General features: G+C 36.8%; 1 protein-coding gene across 1 annotated transcript in view; it reads left to right on the plus strand.

Annotated features, from left to right (window-relative positions):
- The window catches only part of ANXA10 (annexin A10), a 77723-nt gene that overhangs the window by 48660 nt on the left and 9116 nt on the right, over nt 1-19947 (plus strand). Inside the window, exons 7-9 of the mRNA XM_036765023.1 lie at nt 13358-13411; nt 13529-13622; nt 17097-17192. Of these exons, the coding sequence (XP_036620918.1) occupies nt 13358-13411; nt 13529-13622; nt 17097-17192 (244 nt within the window). The remainder of the gene's footprint in view (nt 1-13357; nt 13412-13528; nt 13623-17096; nt 17193-19947) is intronic.

Genomic DNA, 19947 nt, shown 5'->3' on the forward strand with positions numbered 1-19947 from the left:
TGCTTTAAAATAGGGAAGGGATTCAAAAGAAGAAATAGGCTTCACTAGAAATATATTCCATAAATTAAGTCAAAGTTCTGCTGTATTTGTCAGATTTTTTTCTTAGCTAAACTCATGAATCAATTTGTATAATGAATAAAGAGGAATCTCCCTCCACCAAAACAGATTTGCACATATTCAACAATTTGTGGTCTTAGAGATCTGCCTGGAATAATTTGGGGTTAAATGACTCATGAATGGTCACACAACCATATTGATAAGTATTTGTTCCTTTAAGTAAATAGCTCTAACTTATAAAATATATCACATATAATAGTATCCATGCAGATTGGGACTCAGAAAAACTGGGTTCCCATCATAGCTTTGCTATTTTCTGTCTGGTGTCTGAATCTATTTTTCTATCTATAAAATGTAGATGAAATGATATTTAAAGTTCCTTCCCCCTCTATATCCTATAAAACACTTTAAATACATATGTACTATCAATTCAGCAAGCTCTTATTAAACACTTGGTATGTACTAGCACTTGCACATTCGGGGGTCTGAGGAAACCATTCCAGCCATAGAAGAAATGAGAAAAATATGTGGATGCAGGAAGTGGTGGCACATAGTCAGGGAAAATATCGAGGGGTCCTCTTTTGTGTGTGCACCCAAAGCACATGGAAGGTGTAATGTTAGACATGATTACAAAAGCAGAATTAGAGCGATAATTTTTAAGGTCCTTGAGTGCTAAGGGAGAGAGAAGTAAGTGGAAAAGAAAGGAGAGAGAGAGGGAGAGAGAGATCAAAAAGAGTCCTTTTTCCCCTTTTACAAATAGAGTCAGAGATAGAAGAAGAATCAGCAAAAAAGCCATAGTAGAAGCTATGTAATTGCAGTAGAAGGAGAACTGGGAAAAAGTACTATCATATAAACTAAGAGAAGAGAGAATATCAAAGAACAGAGTAATCATCAGTGTCAAGTGCCCCAGAGAGGACAAGGAATATTAGAATTGAGATTAGAAGAAGAAGAAGAACAAGAATAAGAAGAGGCAATGTGGAGAAGTGGAAAAGACATTGGATTTGATTTCAGTAAATCTGGGCTTAAATTGCCACTTTTATTAGCTATAATAATATATGTGTGTGTATGGTATCATATATTAATTATATATACAATTATAGACTCTGTATATGTAGTTATATATTATAAACTATATATTAAAGTATTTATCATATATCTACATTCAAATAACTCTATGTTATATACTAATTATATTACATAATATAATATGATTAGTATATCACCTATAATTTAATTCTAATATATGTGATATAATTAATATGCAACTAGTTATTTCTATAATAACTGCTATAACAATAATTACTATATTAGTTATATTTAACTATAGTTATATTGGCTATATGGTCACATTACAAACTATGTGACCTTGGGCAAGTCACTTCACTCCCATAGACCTTGGTTTCTTCATTTATAAAATGGGGCAAGGGAGTTGAATTAGATGAGCTTTAAATCTCTGTCCAACTCTAAATACCATAATCCTGTATGATTTGCTGACTATTTGAAAATCCAGTTTCAATGGGTACAAATTAAGCTGCAAAGAATTGAAGAGTAGTACAAGGATGATTAGGAAGAGTTGTCCAGTCTCCTAATAACTTGGTGATGAAAGAAGGTATGAGATGAGACAGCAATTTGACAGGGATATCAGATTCCAGGGAAGGGTCCTTGGAGTTTTTGTCATTTGTTTTTGCTTTAGATTCAAGTAGAGGAAATTTGAAAGTGTTTGATATCAGACGGAGAAGAGGCAATGAATCAGACGTGACTAAAACTTCAAGAGAGAGTGGTATTGGTTAAGCAAAGTCACAGAGGAAACAGAAAGTAATAGCATAGAAGACTTAGGGGAAGGATTTGCCTTTGGCAATATCTACCCTTTCTCCTACAATGAAAGTGAAGAGAGACGGAATGAATAGGAAGCTTCAAGGCACGGAGGTGGAGTCAAATGGAACCCTGGCACTTTGGCATCTTCAAGTTTCTTAGGAAAAGAGGATGTGAGATCATCCACTGGTAGCATTGCAGGTAGAGTAGAGAAGGAGGTTTAATGAGCAGCGACTTCCTCAGAGGAGGCAATAGAGTGTCATTAAGAGATTATTAAGTGTATTACCATACAACAGTGGAAGCCAAATTGAGTTTAAATAGAATAAATTTGTAGCAGATACCAATCAAAAAGGTTTTATGACTTTCTCTAGCAGTAGAAATGGAGAAAAAAGACGTTGGAGTCACTCAACAGGATTGGGGCAGAAACAGTGGAAAGTCGAAGCACAGGACTGAAAGGCAGAATCCAAAGTACTCTTGAAATTATTTTGTTAGGAGTAGAAGAGAGGTTCAGGACTAAGGAGAAGGGCGGATGAAGCTAGAATAAGAATGATGGATTAAAGGAATATGCAAAGGTTGTGGGACCAAAGGTGATGACAACAACAACAAAAAAAAAGTTAAGTTCAGTAGGAATAGTAGGCAAAAGGTGATAAGGTCAGATGAGCACACTTGGGAAGGAAAATTTAAAGGTAAAGATATTGGAGTTACAATAGTAGTGAAGTGGAAGGTTCAAAGGCACGACATCTCCCTACCCCAATGAAGTAATAGTACAGTGAAACAAGCACTTCCCCCGAAGGTTGAAAACTTAGGTTTATTTCTGCTTCTGAAAATTACTACATATATGATCTCAGTCAAGCTATTCAAAGTCTAAAGTACTCGATTTCTCAGCTACATATTTGAATAGATAGCTTCTGAGGTTCCTCACTGCTCTAGAACTATGATCCTATTATTAATATATTGATGACCAAGATATAGCAAAACCTATGTACCCTGTGAATGACCAATCTTCTCACTAAACAATTGGCTTTGTGCATGATAATTGTTTTAAAACTGAAAATCCAGGAATGGTGACTCCATTAAGCATAATATTCAGTGTTGAGATGGTGTGTTCTCCAGCCATTTTGTGTAAATGGGGGTTAATTGGATGTTGTTTTCTCTTGGCTTTGAGGTGGAAAACTAAAACCCTTTAGCTATAAGCAGTATTTCTAGGGCCAACTAAAAAGGAGTTTGTATTTTTTCCCTCAAAATCTATTTTTGCTGTCCCTGCATTAATTAAATTTCCTTTAAATGGAAAACTATATCTCGAAAAAATTAAGTGAAAAAAATTGTATTTTTGCATAGGTGAGAAAAAGATTAACCAGGATACTTTCATTGAAGCTGGTTTGTGTGTTGAGAAAATAGTTAGCTGGTAGCAACAACTTGGAGTGGGAAATGGGAAAAAACAATAAATTATTTCTCTTGGAATAGGCTCTTACAAATTTAAGGCAGATTATCATCCTTCCATTTTCTATTTTTCTCATTTGGCAGAGATTTCCATTTGGACACTCACACATATTTCAGTGCAGGTTCCTCTGATGTATGAATGTTGTGACTAAAAACTTCATACTTTACTTGACATGAATTCTGGAGAATATAATTAAGGTGGGAATTAGCATATTTGCTAGACAGGAAAAACAAACTAATTATTCTAACACTTGCCAAGCAATATTGACTTTTAATTCTTTCATTTTTATGGCAGAGTAATTGTCAACCAAAGATAAACAGCCTTTTAAAAATCTACTGCTGAGGTAACCAATTATTAATGCCTCATGAGATCAAGGACGGCCTAGTGATTGGGCTGATAGGAGGCTTCAAGCATCATTGATATTAGAAAGAAAACTTAGGCAATACAAGTCCTATCTGGTATTCACGAGATGTTAAAGAAAAAAGCAAGGCCTCTAACATATTGGATGGTATTTCGGTGGAGGATATAGGGGATGAGAAGGAGAAGAACCTAGAGAGTGTGGTGTAGTACTTTAACCACTGGATCCTAAGTCATAACAACCTGGGTTCAGATGCAACCTCTGGCACTTACTTTCTGTGTGACCATGGACCAGGCACTTAACCTTTGAGATCCTCAGGCAATTCTCTAAGAGGCTGAAGAATTTCAGTGATGAAATTCCCCAGTTTTTGGCACATAAAACAGAATAAGATGAGGAGGTACAATATGAAAAAGGATGGTACACATGAAAGATGGGAGTATCTTCACAGAGAATGCATTGAATCTTCTAAAGCATCAAATTATACATAATATCATGGCATTTGGATGTAGCTTTTTCCTGAATAAGTCCAACATTAAGTGATAACATAACTTTTCTGTCAACCATAAAATCACATGCTTTCTTCCATCCCATAATTCCAATAAAAAGTTGTATATGTAATGTGTCACTCACTCTTTAAATTAATGATAAATGTCTGAGATAATAGGAACAGCAATGCCTGAGACAATGTTCTTGATTACAAGCACCATGTCCTATAGGGATGTGTCTTTTTTTTAAAAATTTTATTTTATTTATAATTTATTAAATAAAATAAGCAATTCCAGGAGAGTATAATTTTAAGAAATGATTGCACATGAAAGTGCAAATTTGTTATGTACAATTTACTATTCCTCTCTACAAGTCCATACACCTGAGTGGTGCAATGGATTGAGAACTGGACCTGGAGGCAAGAAGACTTGAGGTCAAATCCAGCCTCATTAACTATGTGAGCCAGAGTAACTCATTTAACCTCCATTTGCCACAACTTTTCATCAGTAAAATGGGGATAATAATTGCACCTACTTCCCAAGATCGTTGAGGGGATTGAATGACGTCATATTTACAGTGTTTTGCAAACTTAATTGTTAAATAATTGCTAGTCATTGTCATCATTTTCATCATGTTTAACAATCTTTTGCTTCCTCAGTGTCCAGTTAAACGCAATGTCCACTAATTGATAGACTATGAAATGACTATATACAACAGCACAATTTAAATATGATCTCTCCCAACTTAAATATTCTGAAAGTTCCTCGGACCTGGGCAAAGGAAGCAAATTAAAGTTTGTTTCACCTTTTTATATGCTTCAGTCCTCCATGGATCTAGGATGCTATCAACATGGTACTACCTCCACTTGTTCCAATCACAGCCCATCCATGCTTCCTCATCCAGAGGGATCCTTGCCTATATGTTTTCATAAGCATTTCAAAAAAGGTTCTGCCCAAAAGGCTGGAGGCATTTCTCTCATTCTTCAAATATTTCATGGATTACAGTGAAGTACTTGGGCTGTCTAAGGGTTGTCCTTCACTTTTGCTATATGACCACCTGCTAATCTCCTTTTTTTTTCATGGTAAACAACATACTGAGGAGAAAATGTGCCAGAGTGGAAAAACCACTATCAGTCAAGCCAGAAGATGCAGGTTCACATCATGCCATTGACGAAACGTTACACTTATAACTTTGAGTCAACTTCTCCTGGCTTCAGTTTCACTATCTATAAAATGAAAAAGATGGACTCAAGGAGATCTGAGAACCTTTCTAACTTAAATCTATAATCATATATCCTATATGAATTTCTAATTATTTCTTTAAAAATAACTTATTATTGGTCCACTAGATTTAGTTTCCAGTAAAAGTTACCTTTCTATAATATTCACTATACTTTCTGATCCTCTAATCTGTTGCCAAAGGACAATACAAAGTTCCCATACTTGTGTTTGTTTTTTTGCATTTTATGTTATGCTGCTTCATTAGTTTTGTTGTCTTTATGCTTCAGTTTAATTCAATCAAATTCTCCTAAGGCAACAGAAAGTCATTTAGTGAACTGGATGAAATCAAATAGAAATGGCTCCTCAGTGCCCTTGCAAAACTAATTCAACTCTAATGGATCAGCAGATTATCCTCTAAAAGTTTAAGGTCAGCAGTTGATTGTTTTTTAAAATCTCTGTATATTTGGGTGGATTGTATTTTTCTCATAAGGAGGGAGGGCGGAAGGATGGAAGGAAGGAAAGTGGAAAGGAGGAAGAAAGGAAGGAAGGAAGACAAGGGGGAGAAAAAGGGAGAAGTAGAAGAAAAAGAAGGAAAGAATTAGAAAGAAGAGAGATTTTTAAAAAATTATAACTCACAATGACAAGTTTTACCTTAGTACAGGAGCTATTTTCCTAGATTCAGTGGTGCTTCTTTCTTACCAATTAATGATTTTCCAAAACATCATATGCAATATTTAATGCATATGCCTTAATAATGTCAACACTTCTGCCACTTAAACCTCTCATTTTTCCTCATTAGTTGATGTCTAAAATTCTGCAGAACAAAATGTTTCTCCCTAAGTTAAGTTTTCCTCTAGTTTGAACACTATCTTTGAAGCATAGCAATCTAGTTCTAGGCAAAATATTTTTTGTCATCTTTCAATTATTATCATTATGGCTTCATTATAAGAATCCCTATGTAAAGGCAGAGTAGCAAGTACTTTATTAAAAAGAAATTAAAAGTCATTTTACTTAGTTCACTATCATATTTTATAAGATTCCCATATAAAAATATGAAAACATATGAATTAACTTACATATTACATTATGTAACTTACATATTATATTATTGATTCATTAATTTGACAAACATTTTTGAATCCACTAGTTTGTACAATGCACTCTGTGGGCCACTGTAGGGATGGGTATACAACTATGAATACAACATGATCCCTGTACTCAATGTACAATCAGTTTGTGTACTGAACTGGAACAAGCTCAGATCTCCTAATGTTTTCTCCACTATAACAGCTTGTAACTAAGCTTTTTTCTAACCATCAAATCACATCGCATTCCTTCATGGTCAGATGAACCATTTATTGAATTTTATCAATGCTCTGTGTGTTAGAAATGAGTCAGAGTCTTTTGGATTTAAAATTCAGACTTTTTTTTTAATGGATAGCCAGTATTTAAATAAGGAGGGATTTGGGAGAATGAAGAAATCTCCTGTCTTCTCTCTATTCTTATTCATGCTGAAGTTTACCTTCTGTGGTCTCATGTATGAGAGCTACATTAATATTTCTCAAATTGAAGAATGAAATCCCTGGTGAGTGGCAGAAAGGCTTATAACTGTATTTCTGGTAAAAGTAATGGGGTATACAAATCTCTCTCATTGTATAGTATGGGATTTTCTTCTATTAGTCACCTTGCCTTGACTCTTGCTTGCCTATCCTTTGTTTTTGCATGTGAAAATTTAAGAAAAAACCAATATGTATAGATAGAAGCTAAATTGTTATTAAGAAGCTAAATCAATATTAACTACGGAATCTGCCACTAATTAGCTGAGACTCTTAACCCCTCTGTGTCTTAGCATTCTCATCTGCAAAAGGAATAGAGAGGGAACCTTTGGGGCTGATTTTGGAGTATTGAGGGTTGAATTCATGGCACCCAGGGGACAGACAAATGCTAATCCAAACTTCTCCAAGAAGAACAGAGTAACCAAGTCTTCATACCTCTGAAGTCTATACTTCAGGGAAATATGGCATTCATTTTAGCCTGGAAATAGCACAATGGTGGACACTTAGGTGTCCTGGAATCCACTTTTATTCTGTGATACACACAAGAAGAGCCATTCTATAGCTTACCAAGGGTGAGTTGTGGCTCTCTTTTGGTTTTGACTCTACTTACGTGTGCTTGTTTAGGGTCATCAGGAGTACCATCTGCTGGCTCAGTCAGGCCCCGTGCTAAAAACAAAGACTAGAACATCCATGGATGTGGGCAACCCAATTGAACGATCAACCTCTGCCCCTTTATATCTCCCTCTGGGTTGCTAGTTCTGAGTCCTGGTTGAGTACCTCTATGTTAAGATTTTCTAGTCTTTTGATTGGTCATTGGACACAGCCTAGGCCTGTATGGCTGTGGAGAAAAATGTTTTGTTATAGAGAATGAGGCCCTTTCAGAAATATTTCAGGAAAATTGCCAAGCAAGCAAAAATTTTACTTTTGCTTTACTATGGATGGTGAATAAGAATCTCCCAAATGGGGCTTTTACTTTCATGAATATGTCATATATGGCAACGTTTTCTTGAGTTTCTCAGTACAGATGAAGTGTTTACACATACAAATGTTTATAGAAATCCCAAACAGGATTCTTTCCTGTTTAAAAAATGTTAGAGATATCTTTTATTTTCTCATGAGTCATTTCTAGATATACTCTCTCCTTCTCCCTACTCCTACTAAGCCTTCTCTTGTGATGAATTTTTTTAAAGCCAAGCAAAACTAACCAACATAAAGACTTTAACCAAGTCAGTCATCATATGCAGCATTCCACACTTTTGATTTAAGAAGGGTTTTTGGAACAGCAACCCTGAGGGTCTTCCCCTCCCAGCTTGATTTTTTTTTTCTTTTTCTAATTGAAGGGGCCATCCCTTGACTCACTTCTCAAGGAGGCCTTTTCACTGAATGGGTGTTGCCTCCCTCTAAGTGAGTACATAAAAAGGCCTTAGCCTAAAAGGGCAAGGGTCTCCCAGTGCATCCTGGGCCATCTCCAGTCATCCTGGTGAATATAAGGCCACTGGGCCCAGATGGCTGTGGAGGAGAAAGTGAGGCTGGTGACCTTGCACAGCCCTCCCTCACTCAAATCAAAGTCAACTGCAAGTCATGTCATCATTTCCCTGATGCCGTGGTTCTCTTCGAAAACAAAGGACAAACACAACCACCACCTCCCTGACAGCTCTGTGTCCAAGATACCTCCCAGATCTAATGCTCTGTGGCATATGTTCTAAGAGCTCTCCTCCTCCTCCATACCTCTTGCATTGTATATTAATAGTAGTAGTAGTAGTAGTAATAGCAGTAGTAGCAGTAGTAGTAAAAGTAGTCACATCATGGTTGTCTTTATAGTCATCATCATCATTGTCATCATAGTAATCATAGTCAACATTTATAAAGCACTTACTATGTGCCAGGCACTGTGCAAGCACTTTACAGTTATTATCTCATTTGAGCCTTACAATAACCCTAGGAGGTAGGTGCTATTAGTATCCCCATTTCGCAGATGATTGTCATTACAGGAAACTCTATTCTAAGGTCCTTTCCACCTCTAACAATTCACAGAGCAATTTCGTCACTATTGCTGTTTCCCCTCTCCTTCTGCACCTGCCTTTTATCATTTCCCTGCATGGACAAAGAGAAGACACTTCTCTGGATCTTGTCATTTCAATCTCCTGCTGATTCTGTCATATTCCTTTCCTTGGTTACAGTGCAAATATGGATCACAGAGGCCACTGAAGCCCTGAAGGGTGTATGGAAAGGAAACATTCAGGAATGATGGTCACACATTCTAGGAGAGCAGTTCAAAATATAACATGGGGTAATGTTCGGAGACAAGGCAATAACCTTCTGGTATAACACAACAGCACAGCTTAGCATCTCTTGCAAATGAGTGCCAGCCAGCAAGCAGTCTTACAATACTCCCTTACTTCTTCGATCAAGGAATATCTACAGGAGAACTAACTGTCTGTCAACTAATAAAAATTAGTCATTTAGGTACTAATTAATCAACATGTGCAAATCACATCGAAGATGGAAAATTCTATTAGCGAAAAGGAAGGCAGAAAGGATCTAACAGACCACCTACCCCATCAGCTGGTCCTTGCAAAAACACTTTCACAATCTTTGTTCTGATGCCTCTGGGGACACCATCGCCATCATCCTTTAATAATCACCAGTGAGAAGTTGGATCTTTCCTGGGCATGACTTCAGTGTTTCCCTGTACTGTTTCTCCTGCCCCTAGCCCAACCTCTCTCTTCCTATACACTATTGTTATTGATGAGTTTAAAGAAAAATGATGATGGTAAGGGAACCGTAGGTTTCTAGGGGTGCTCAAGACCCAAAAATACCGACGCTCTGGGTCCTGCCAAAAGATTTCGACTCAAGCCTTCTCAGTCAAGTAAAAAGATAAAGTTTACTAGGGATTCGCCATAATGGGCTGTCTTAAGAAATCCCACACTTTGTGATGCCTGTTTTCACAAGCGGACCAGATTCAATCTACTGAGCTAGATTGAAACTGAGCACCTTCAGGGAGGCAAGATGAGATTTCTATACACAAAGATTGTGGGAGGGATTGAGGGGTGGTCTGGGGTGACTAGAGGAGGAGTTTAGGGAGGGTCTTGAGGAGGAGTCTAAGGAGGAGCTTGATGGGATTGGGATGAGGTCAGACTCCAGGAACCAAAAGAATGGGATTAAGGGTGGGAAGTAGCAGAAGGCATGGATATTGATAGTATCAAGGGTGGGAAGTAGCTGGACAATAAAGGGCAAAGCTAGGTAGATATTAGGCAAAGGCCTGATCAAGCAGGAAGATTCAAGGAGAGTTCAAGGGGGTTCCCAGAGACTGTACTCCAGGTTCAAGGGGGTTCCCAGAGACTGTGACCTCATGCTTCCCCACTCAAACAAATGGGACCCAAATTCTTTTGGGGTCCAAGGGGGTTCCCACAGTCTAAACCCCATCAGTTTTGACATTTATATTAATTAAAGCATCACCTACTGCTGGTTTAGGCTGTCCACATTGACCATTCACTCTGTCCTTTGCCTCTGTGGACCCAGTCCAATGGCACATAGCTCATTTGTAATATTTTCTCATAAGTCAGCCTCTGGATTCTATTGATCTGCTGGATGCCCATAGTATTGCTGGCAGTTAAATAGGTATAAGTTTAAGAAAAAGAAAAGAGAGCAACATGTCTCTCCAAAGACTAGTACTTGGCTTAAAATGTATTTCACCTACAAAGAATCTTAGGGAACCCTGTTCAAGGGCCAGTAAACCTTAATATGATACATAACAGTGCTTTGACAAACCAACATAATGAGGAATAGCCAATGGACCAATTAGATGACATTCTTTGGGATGACAATATTTAGCATTTATTTAGCACTTTAAGGCTTATATGCACATAATCTTCATATCCCCTCTGTAAGGTAAATACTGTGGCTATTATTTCCTTTTTTTTTAATTTTTGGAAGAGAAGTAAGTCTTAAACTTAAGATATATTTATATGAGTCAGATCAGCAACTTACTTATAACTTATAGGAGTCTCACCTTCCTAAAGTACTAAATTTATAGGATTGTAGATCTAGAAGAGACCTCAGAGGTCATCTATTTTCTCATTTTTCAGATAAGGAAACTGAGGCCCAGTGAGTATGACTGTTTCACTTAGGTAGCAAACCTGACTCATGTCTGCAGGTGAAAATGTAAATGCATTTTACACACTTTCAATTTTTAAAGTACAGGTAGTGTTTCTTACCTATGTTTTATGTCTCTCCTGGTGGCTAGCACAGTACTCTGCACACATAATGAATGTTAAGAAAAATTCCTCCACTCGTGCCCTTGATCCCATCCCCACTCATCTCTTCAAGGAGTTTTTCCCTTCAATCATTCCCCTCTCTACCCTCAATATCTCTGTCCTGTATCTTTTCCTAGCATATACAAATATGCTCTCATAGATCTCATCTCAAAGATGACTCTCAATGGGGACTTCTGCATTGAGCACTCAGGACCTATTATAGAAGAAGCAGAGTCTCTGAGAATTATGTCTAGAACCCTGAGAATATGAATAGCTGCCCTCTGGGAGCCCAATCTGCCAATTCAAGCAGAGTTGGGTAATACTTCTTCTGCTGCTGCTGCTGCTGCTGCTGCTGCTGCCACTGCTGCCACTGCTGCTTCTACTGCAGCTGTTGCTTTTCTCATCACTTGTGGTCCCTCTCTCCACTTGAGGTGCCATATCCTTACAAGTGTGTGCTCTATCCATAGAAATTTGGGGGCTAGATTTTTAAAAATATATTTATTTATTTTTATTCAGCTGATTTCATTTTTTTAAAATTAGAACAATTTGTTTTTTTTTTTCCTGTACAATTGTCATGTATGATTTCTTTAAATATAGCTCTGGACAAAAAAACCAGGCTTTTAAAAAGCACATTGTGTTTGAATGGAGCTACTTGACTAGGCCTTTAAACCTAAATGATTCTGGCTTTTATAGAATAGCCAGTAACAGACCTCAACTTAAGCCTCTGTACCTCATTGTTTAAATTTTAACGAATATAAATAACAATTGTTTTGTGTTCTGGCCAGAACTTTTCCGACTGATATTTTTGTGATGGTAAATTAGGCCATCTTTTAACTCAATTCTTACCTAGACCTTAGTCATTGAATGGGTGTTGCCTCAGACGAACTGAGGCCTGGGAAAGACCTTAATTTAGAAAAGCCAAGGTCACCCACTGAATGCTGGGCCATCACCACTCATCTTAACTTTTGTTTTGCCACTAGACTGTGATGACACTGGAGGAGAGAGCAAAGCTGATGACTTTAGGCAGCTCTGACTCGCTTAAATCCAATTCAAGGGCAAGTCAAATTGTGACATCATTGGTCCACTTTGAGAAGGAAGGATGAACAATAACAAATATGCTCAGCTCTCCTTTTTCTTTGAAAATCTTTCCCTTGGTTCCCTTAGTATCTTAAGCTTTTATCCTCTACCTCACCCCAGCCCCTTCACTATTAAATTCTTAACTCCAGAACTCATTGTCTCCCCTTCATCATAGCCCACTAATTCCTCAAGCTATTTCATTCTAGCTTCAAATTCCACCCTTTTATTGCAACTTCTGTCAAAGATCACTAACCACCTCCTAATACTAAATCCAATGACTTTTTCTCAGTCTTCATTCTCCTCGACCTTTTGGTAGCATTTGACACTCACAAAGCACTGGATATGCATATTCTTTTCCCTTGACTTCCGTGACCAGAAGTGATTCAATTCAGCAAGCAGCATTTCTCTAGTGTATGTCAGACACTATGCTAGGTTCTGGTTCTAAAAATGAAAACAAATAGTACCTGCCCTTACAAAACTTAGGGTGGGAGAAATAAAGGAATAATAGAAATACAGATGAATCAATGTAAAATATGTTCAAAATAAATAATAGACAGTTGGAAGAGTGTAGAAAGGAGAGCACTAGCAACTAGGAAAATCAGGAAAGTTGGCAATTGAGCCAAGCATTAGCAGGGCCTAAAAGTTCCAAGAGATGGGAATGAGGAACAAGAGGATTCCAGGCATGGAATGTGCAAAGATGGGAAATGGATTGTGATCTACGGGCAACTTCCACAAATCTAGTTTGACTAGAACATAGAGAACACAGGTGAGGAGCAATATTTAATCAGACTAAAAGGATAGCTTGAGCTCAGTTTGTGAAGATCGTTAAAGGCCAAACTGAGGACTTGGCATTTTATCATAGAGGCAGTAGGGAGCCTCTGAAGCTTCTTGAACAAGGGAGTAACAGGATCAGATCTGTGCTTTAAAGACCTTAGTCTCTCACAGTCCTGGTGGAGTATTCTTGGGAATTGCCAATGTTTCTAATATTCCAAATATCCCATAAAAACTCATGAGAGTTACTCCAATCATTTAAATTATGGTAAGTGTAGTTAGAACAACAACAAAAGAAATAAACATTGTGTTTCTCTTTACAGGGAACCAGGGAGGAAGGTTACACCAATCCTGCTATGGCTGCCCAGGATGCAATGGTGAGTCTATTCAAGCAGTTGAGAAGCCAAAATTCCAAACCAGCTTTTTCCTTGAGGTATCTCTCCTTGTGGTTTGGGATTGTTCTGATGACTCTTCCTTGTCTCATGATGTTCCAGGTTCTATGGGAAGCTTGTCAACAAAAGACAGGAGAACATAAAACTATGCTACAAATGATCCTCTGTAACAAGAGCTACCAGCAACTGTGGATGGGTAATTATTAATAATTTTAATTTCTTGTTCCTTATCTAACTGTGTAATAAAAGACAAGTAGCTAACTAAAAAGACAGGACAATATGAACTGAAAACAGAGAAAGGATAGTCACCACTTAACCCTGAGGCATAAATCAATTTAATTTATTTATGTGTAGCAAGCCTTATTTTTCCAGCTCCAGCAGGGAAGATGTTTCATGTCAATGAATATTTCAGATAACTGTAGCTAAACTCTATAATTCAACTCCTAGAAATGCATCCAGTGCCTAGCAAATTCCTGACACATAGTAGATGCTCAATAAATATTTATTAATTAGATTGCTTTGATTGATTGATATAAGCACTAATTTTTTTTGGTTTAAAAGCTTAATTATTGGGAATTTTTAAACAATCTATAAAAGACTCTTCTTGCAGGATATACTTCAAATGAAAGGCAGCTTGGAATAGTGAATAGAGAGGTAGCCTTAAAAGCAGGATATCTGTGTCCATGTCTCAATGCTGATGTATACTGACTGTGTGACCCTAAGTGAGTCATTTAACTTCTCAGTGTTTTGAGCAACTAAGACTTATTTGCAGAGAAGTTGCTGACTTGTATTGGTAGAGGGAGTTTCCTCATGGGGGAGTTCCCTATACCAATAAAATCTCAGGTCTGTTCTCTATTCCTATACTTTAAAAGACTTGTGACTTGATCAATCTGTGTACTCCCTTTACCAATACAGACTGAAATTTTCCCAAGGCTTGGTGGATGATTTTAGTGAATTTTATTGTCACAAAATTTTCATGACCTAGTGGTCACCCTTCTGTTGAAGAACCTTATTTTATACAAAGCTAGGATAGTCCTCAGAGACCAGGCATGCAGACTATCACTGGCCCATGCCCAATATCTTCCCAGGGTGTTAGGATATGCCAGAGTTTTGTTTTGCTTTGTTTTGTTTTGTTTTGTTTTGTTTTTCCACCCCTTCCCCCAAGAATAGTTTTTGAGAAGTCAGGATCACCTCCACACCACTATATTCCTATTTTCTCAAAGAGAACTAGAAAGTTCTAAATATACTAAATATAAAAAATCATCCCCAAAATTGAAATTTATTCTACCTTGACAGATAGAAAATGATTGATTACTGATTGTCATGCTATAATTATAACCATACAAATACAATTAGATCATTTACTAGTTAAGGCCAAAACCAATGTGGAGTTAAAAGAAAGGACAACAGCAAGGAGATATTGCATACAATTAGGAAAAATTTAAGATCCCATTTTCAAACAAGCTTTCTATGTCCTTAAAATGGGAAATGGGAAAAGGTGAAGATATTGACCTTGATAATCACCACTTTTTACAAAAGTTTAGGCAGTAAAAGGTATTCACCATCATAGGTAGGTCAAAAGAGTCCAGAAACTATTATAATGATGAACATTTGATCTCCTTACTGAGTAGAGACACATATCAGGTGAAGGAAGTGCCAGTTTAAAATCTGAATATTTGCACAACATTAAGATGGCAAATTAGAAGTTTTGCCTCACAGAACAGTAAAAAAGAGGGGCAGTGAAAATTTTGTAGAATACTTGAAATGAGTCTTAAGAATATTCATAGATGAAAATACTAGGCCAAATAATAGAAAATAGAATGTGTGCACATTTCTAGTTTATCATCCATAATGGTAAAACTACCACATTATGACTATAACATAGGAACCACTCTACCCTTATCATATGATACATGATAAAGTAGAAATGGTACTTAAGAGGATGCCATTGAGAAGATTGGGTGGACCAGACCAAATGTAGACAGAGGAAATTTGTGTCGAAAGTGATGCAATATTGAAAACACCAAGGAATCACCTTACAGACTATCTCAGGAAGGGCAAGATATCAAAAGAACAAGCGAAAATCATGAAAGATATTACTATCCAAAATAACCAGGTCAATAAGTACTCGACTATAAGCTTACTTTCTCATTTAAAAAAGACCTTTATCAGAATCATCGATATATGTGTTAATGGTAGGCTTGATGCAAATAAGAAATACACACATTTGGACAAATTATTTTCTATACTAAATCATGTTTTTATAGTCATGCAATTGACTAGAGACTAGAGAATACAAGATCCTGCTACATTAGGTATTTCCTAATAATAAGAAAATGATTCAAATACAATCTTAGAAGGCTTTCAACAAGATGTATCTCATGGATATGTTCAGGTAAACTAAGATTTTTTGATGAAAGGATGCTGCTTTGTGCTCCTCTGGTTATTATCGCCAAGTGAGACATGAAGCAAGGAGACATACAGTATACTCTTCAAATGCATTCTCCATTCTTGAGCAGAATGTCCAAACAAGGTCAAAATAGGAAAGGAATTCTGTATAAGGGGTGAGTTCCTACAGATGCTCCCCTGTGTAGATTATATTGTGTTGTGAGCATCAAGGTCTAGAATAATCAAGATCTGTAATATTCTACAGAGCCTGTTTAGTGATAATCACTTAAAAGCAGCAGGTCCAACAATGCAAAGAGAAAAAATCAAATTATGAAGAATACCTACTGTCATGACTATGACATATACTTTGATGGGCAGGACACTGAGTTATTATATCAGTGTATATGTATCAAAATGCACTGTAAGTTAATAGTGAAATGAACCCAAAAATGAATAGCAGAAATAAATAGCTGGCAGAATTGTATTTGAGATTATGGTGTACTTTTAATGATTCCAAGAGACTCTTTGACACAAAAACTCATCTTTTTTTTTAATTGACTCAAATGTTCTCCCAGTGAAGTTGTATGATTCTTTTTTTTTTTGAGGGGAGAAGGCAGGGCAACTGGGGTTAAGTGATTTGCCCAAGGTCACACAGCTAGTAAGTGTGTCAAGTGTCTGAGGCCGAATTTGAACTCAGGTCCTCCCGACTCTAGGGCCAGTGTTCTACTCACTGCGCCACCTACTGCCCCAAGCTATATGGCTCTTAATCTTAGAATACCACAATCCCCAAAGAATTAGATTTGTAGTTGACTCATCTTCCTTATCATTGGGGCTGTCCAAAAAATGGAAATGGATGCTTTAGGAGGGAATGCCAGTGGTGTTCTCCAATAAGGCTGGATTCACAATGAACACAAATAGTAGCATGATTACAACTACGTGGAAAGAATGAGGAATGATGGATAGCTCCAGGACTTTCTGTGATGATACACACAAAAAGTAAAAATATCTAGAAGAAGGTCTCTAGAAAAAAAGATAAATCCACTGCTGAGGATCTATGGGAGAATGCAGGCAAGAAATATAGCATAACAGGGAACAAAGGATTGGTATCTACAACAATGAAGGAAACACCCACCTATAATGATTGTATGGATCAGTGCAAATATTAAATAATTTTTGGAGATTCTTTTAGAGGAAATATATATCAGTGAAATCCATTCCACCAATATTAATTTTTATATGCTTAGTTTTTTCAGTTACATGTAAGCTGTACAAATTTTTGAAGTTTTTCAGGAATTTCAAAATATTTCTGGACAAGACATGGTAGATGCCATTAATGAATGCTATGATGGATACTTTCGGGAGTTACTTGTGGCAATAGGTAAGTGGAAAATCATTAGGTACAGGATGGAACTTTCAAAACCCCCGTGATGTAAAGTTTTTCTGATTAAAATAAATTGTGCATATGAATATTACTAAAGGGAATATATCTGGTTTTCTAAAGCAACCTTGATTATAAGTAGCACAAACACATTAACCATTTGAAGAGATAAAATTATCATAGACTTTCAGAAGTGGAAGGTGTTTTTGTCCATTTTGTTTAACCTACATGCTTGTACCTACATATTTGTAATGGGGAAGAAACATTATTATTTTTTTTTTGCCTGGCCCCAGAGGGAAAAACTTGGAACACTGAGAGAAAGATACAAAGAGGCAGATTTCAACTCCATAAAAACAGAAATTTGCTAATAATTAGGGCTGTTTCAGATTAGAGTAAACTCCTTCAAGAAGTTCCCTTTTGGCAGAGGACTTCAAGCAGTGATATATGACTATTCATACAAGACATTGTAGAGTGGATAGTTGTACACGTACAAGTTCGAGAAGACTGAACATGGAGAGCTGAACTTGGAGTCATGGGAACTGAGTTCAAATTCTGACTCTGCTGCGCACTACTTGGGTGATACTAGACAAATTATTCACCACTATGGACCACAACTTCCATTTGCAAAGTGAAGGGGTTAGGTTATAGATGACCTCAGGGGTCCCTTCCAGCTCTAGCTTTTTCATGTTTAGTGTAAATGTCTACTGAGGTCACAGTCAACTCTGAAATTTTGTGGCTCTGTGTAACAAGGATGTACAAAATTAGCTTCATGACCTCAAACAGTTAATGCACTTAGTTTATCTTTTACAAGGATGAATATTAACCACTGAAATATCTATCATGAGTAATTATACACACTACCCTATTCAGCTTATTTTCATATTCATTTAATTAATTCAAGGACAGAAAGATACTTCTAATATGACCTCTTTCTTTCAGTTCCTCTCTTAAAAACTTTCTCTTTATCCTGGGAAGTTCTGCAGGAATTAAAAGAAAAAAATCATCAAACAGTCCCTAGCCATGTGCCAAATAGCCTGCCTGGAGAAAGAGAAATATTCATTACCATATCCCAGTGGGCATAACTGCCCCATTCAAATAGAACAAAAATAAAGCAGCTATGGGAGTGGCACAGCTGCTGTGCATTTAAAAATACAAAATGGCCTAATTCATCCTTGTATTATTTTGGGACTTGCCTCATATTTACAGTGGGAAGGTCAAGATACACATATAATTTGAAGTATGACTGTGAAAGATTCTCAAAATGCAATTAGTCAGTATATCGAAGACATAATACATGTTGATCTGATGAATGAATCAATAAAATATGCTATATGCATATATATGCATAATATATGCAAATAATATATGCAAATAATATATGCAAAATATGCAATAGCTATTAATTAAATATACATAATTAATAAAATGTACCTTGCTATGAGCAGAATGGCGTAGTCGTAGATTATCAGTAGGTCAAAGAGCCCAAGCCACTCATTTTACAAAATGAGCAAAAACCACTAGTTTATTGCCCAGCATCACAGAACTGGAGAGATAGCATGAATAATGGAGTAAGAACCCAGGGCCACTCACTCCAAATGCAGTCCTTTTTCTTCTATACAATGTTTTCTAGAAGACAAGAAAATATTTCTAGCCTCAATTTCAAAGAACTTTTGGATGCCAGGAGCCCAACTAGATTTTTAGAATGGAAGAAGGTCCCAGGAGGATAAAATTATGTTTATCATGTAATCATGTAATCAACATGACAGGGAGGTGTGCTGAACTCAGCTTGGAATGGCTCCCAAGAGCTGATTGTCAAGTTTTCATTTTGAGTATTTACATCTCAGTAATTGACAAATAGGATAAATTGAGGCTTGAATTACTGTTCTGATGATTGTCTAGACTTGAGAAAGTGATAGAAAAAATAGTTAATAATACAAATTAAACTTGAAAGTGTGTCCTATGTCCTTTTATTTTCTGAAGAGACAGTTGTTAAATATTTACCAACATACCTCTGAGTATGGTAGGAGTAGAACAAGCACTAAATTTCCTGACAAGAGAGACCTGAGTTCAAGCCTTAGCTCTAATAATTACCAGTTACATGACCTTAAAGAAGTCTCTGAGCCTCATTTCTTCATCTGTAAATGTTCAATGCAAAAGTTCAGTGTAAAAGTTCAATGACTACCTTAAACAATTGTCCAGAGAAAAGCACTCTGTAAAACATAAAGCTCTGTATGAGAAACAACATGGCCAAATGAAGAGAGGGCAAGCCTTGCATTCAGAAAGACTTGGTTGGGTTGAAGTCTTATCTCTGACACACACAAGTGGTATTACTAAGACAAGTCACTTACACTCCCAGAGCCCCAGTCAGATCTTTAAAACTATTAGTTACAGGTGAAAGGACAATTGGCATCATTAGAGGGAATTTACCACACTGGAAGTTTGTCACTCTAATGAACTGACAACTCCAGGGTGAGGAAGGGGAAAGAATTAGAAGCTTTATCAAAATACAAGTTATTACTCTAGCCGTTGGAAAAACAAAATCAGAACAGATGATCTTAAATATTAAAGTTATTTTCACTTGTAAGAAGAAAGAAAAAGAATGGAGATGTTCATTATGCCACCATACTTGAAATATTATTGGCACACAGCCTAACTTATTAGATATATCAGCACACTTGTATAAGTGCGCACGCGCACACACATGCAACAATGCAGAAACCTGTGTAAATTAAAGAGTATTGAGACTGTTCTAATC

This window comes from Trichosurus vulpecula, chromosome 6 (genome assembly GCF_011100635.1).
Source record: "Trichosurus vulpecula isolate mTriVul1 chromosome 6, mTriVul1.pri, whole genome shotgun sequence".
Lineage (NCBI taxonomy): Eukaryota > Metazoa > Chordata > Mammalia > Diprotodontia > Phalangeridae > Trichosurus > Trichosurus vulpecula.